The sequence below is a fragment of the Egretta garzetta genome, unplaced genomic scaffold (genome assembly GCF_000687185.1).
Source record: "Egretta garzetta isolate BGI_Z169 unplaced genomic scaffold, ASM68718v1 scaffold862, whole genome shotgun sequence".
In the NCBI taxonomy this organism is placed as follows: domain Eukaryota; kingdom Metazoa; phylum Chordata; class Aves; order Pelecaniformes; family Ardeidae; genus Egretta; species Egretta garzetta.
This window is the reverse complement of record NW_009258965.1, coordinates 238,841-239,697: the sequence shown is the minus strand read 5'-3', so window position 1 is coordinate 239,697 and position 857 is coordinate 238,841. Positions and strand designations below refer to the sequence as shown.

At 48.0% G+C, this 857-nt stretch overlaps 1 protein-coding gene across 4 annotated transcripts in view; it reads right to left on the bottom strand.

Moving 5' to 3' along the window:
- The window catches only part of GOLM2 (golgi membrane protein 2), an 18,447-nt gene that overhangs the window by 3,534 nt on the left and 14,056 nt on the right, over positions 1-857 (bottom strand). The window contains exon 9 of one of the 4 annotated variants that reach the window (XM_035890197.1): positions 17-89. The exons of the other annotated variants lie outside the window; for them this stretch is intronic. Coding sequence (XP_035746090.1) covers positions 73-89 — 17 coding nt within the window. The 3' untranslated portion in view covers positions 17-72. Of the gene's footprint in view, positions 1-16; positions 90-857 lie in introns of those variants that run through there. 4 annotated transcript variants of the gene reach the window in all.

Below are 857 nucleotides of genomic sequence, written 5' to 3'. Positions count from 1 at the left end.
TGCCGGATTGGATGCGGACATCCACGTGAGCCTCTCTCCCAAGCTGGAGTATTTCCCTCTGATGATTTCAGTCTAAGGCCCACACATTTCTAGTGGCAACAGAAAAACATGTTTCATTAAATCGCTTTGTTTGCGCACGCCACATGCTTTGTTCCAGCCTGATGCAAAACCATGTGATGTTTTTCTAATAGTTTTGAGAAAAATTCAAGGTTTTTTTCCCCTCCCTAAACAATTCCAAGCACCCCCCCTCCAAACCCCCACAGTTCTACCCTCTCCTACCCCGCGAAGAAATGAGTGTGAAGACTAAAGCAGGCGCTTTTTCCAAAATGCTGCTTCTGGCAGTACCGCTTGCCGTGCTGTATCTCAACTCAAGGAGTTATTAGGAAACAACAAAGGGCTTGGAAAATTAAGTCTGAGGTAGTAACATACGCTGCCCAGGCTATTCCTCATGAGATGGCTTCCAGAAGTCACTCTAATCCATACCACCAGGTATGAAATCCATTATGTCTATACAGAGGGGTTGGTCAGGAAAACACATTTCCACCAAGGCCAAATGTAAAGCCAGCAGAGCAGGACCTGACAGGTACCACGCGGAAATGGGAAGCAGTTCTGTGAGGCCGCTTCCAGTTAGAGCTCTTTCTTTTTCAAAAATCCCTTGCCCAGCAAGCTACGTAAGCACGGTCTCTGTCCTTTTAAACGATTTTCTACCACTTACTACCGTACCATAGCCACAGAGGAACGCTGTCCCTGTCACCGGGAGTAGTTTACAGCATTCGTGACACTGACTCTGGCTGCCTAAAGCCACTCGTCTCCTGTAAGGGCCACCCCAGGGATGTATTCGTGCCGACAGGCAAACC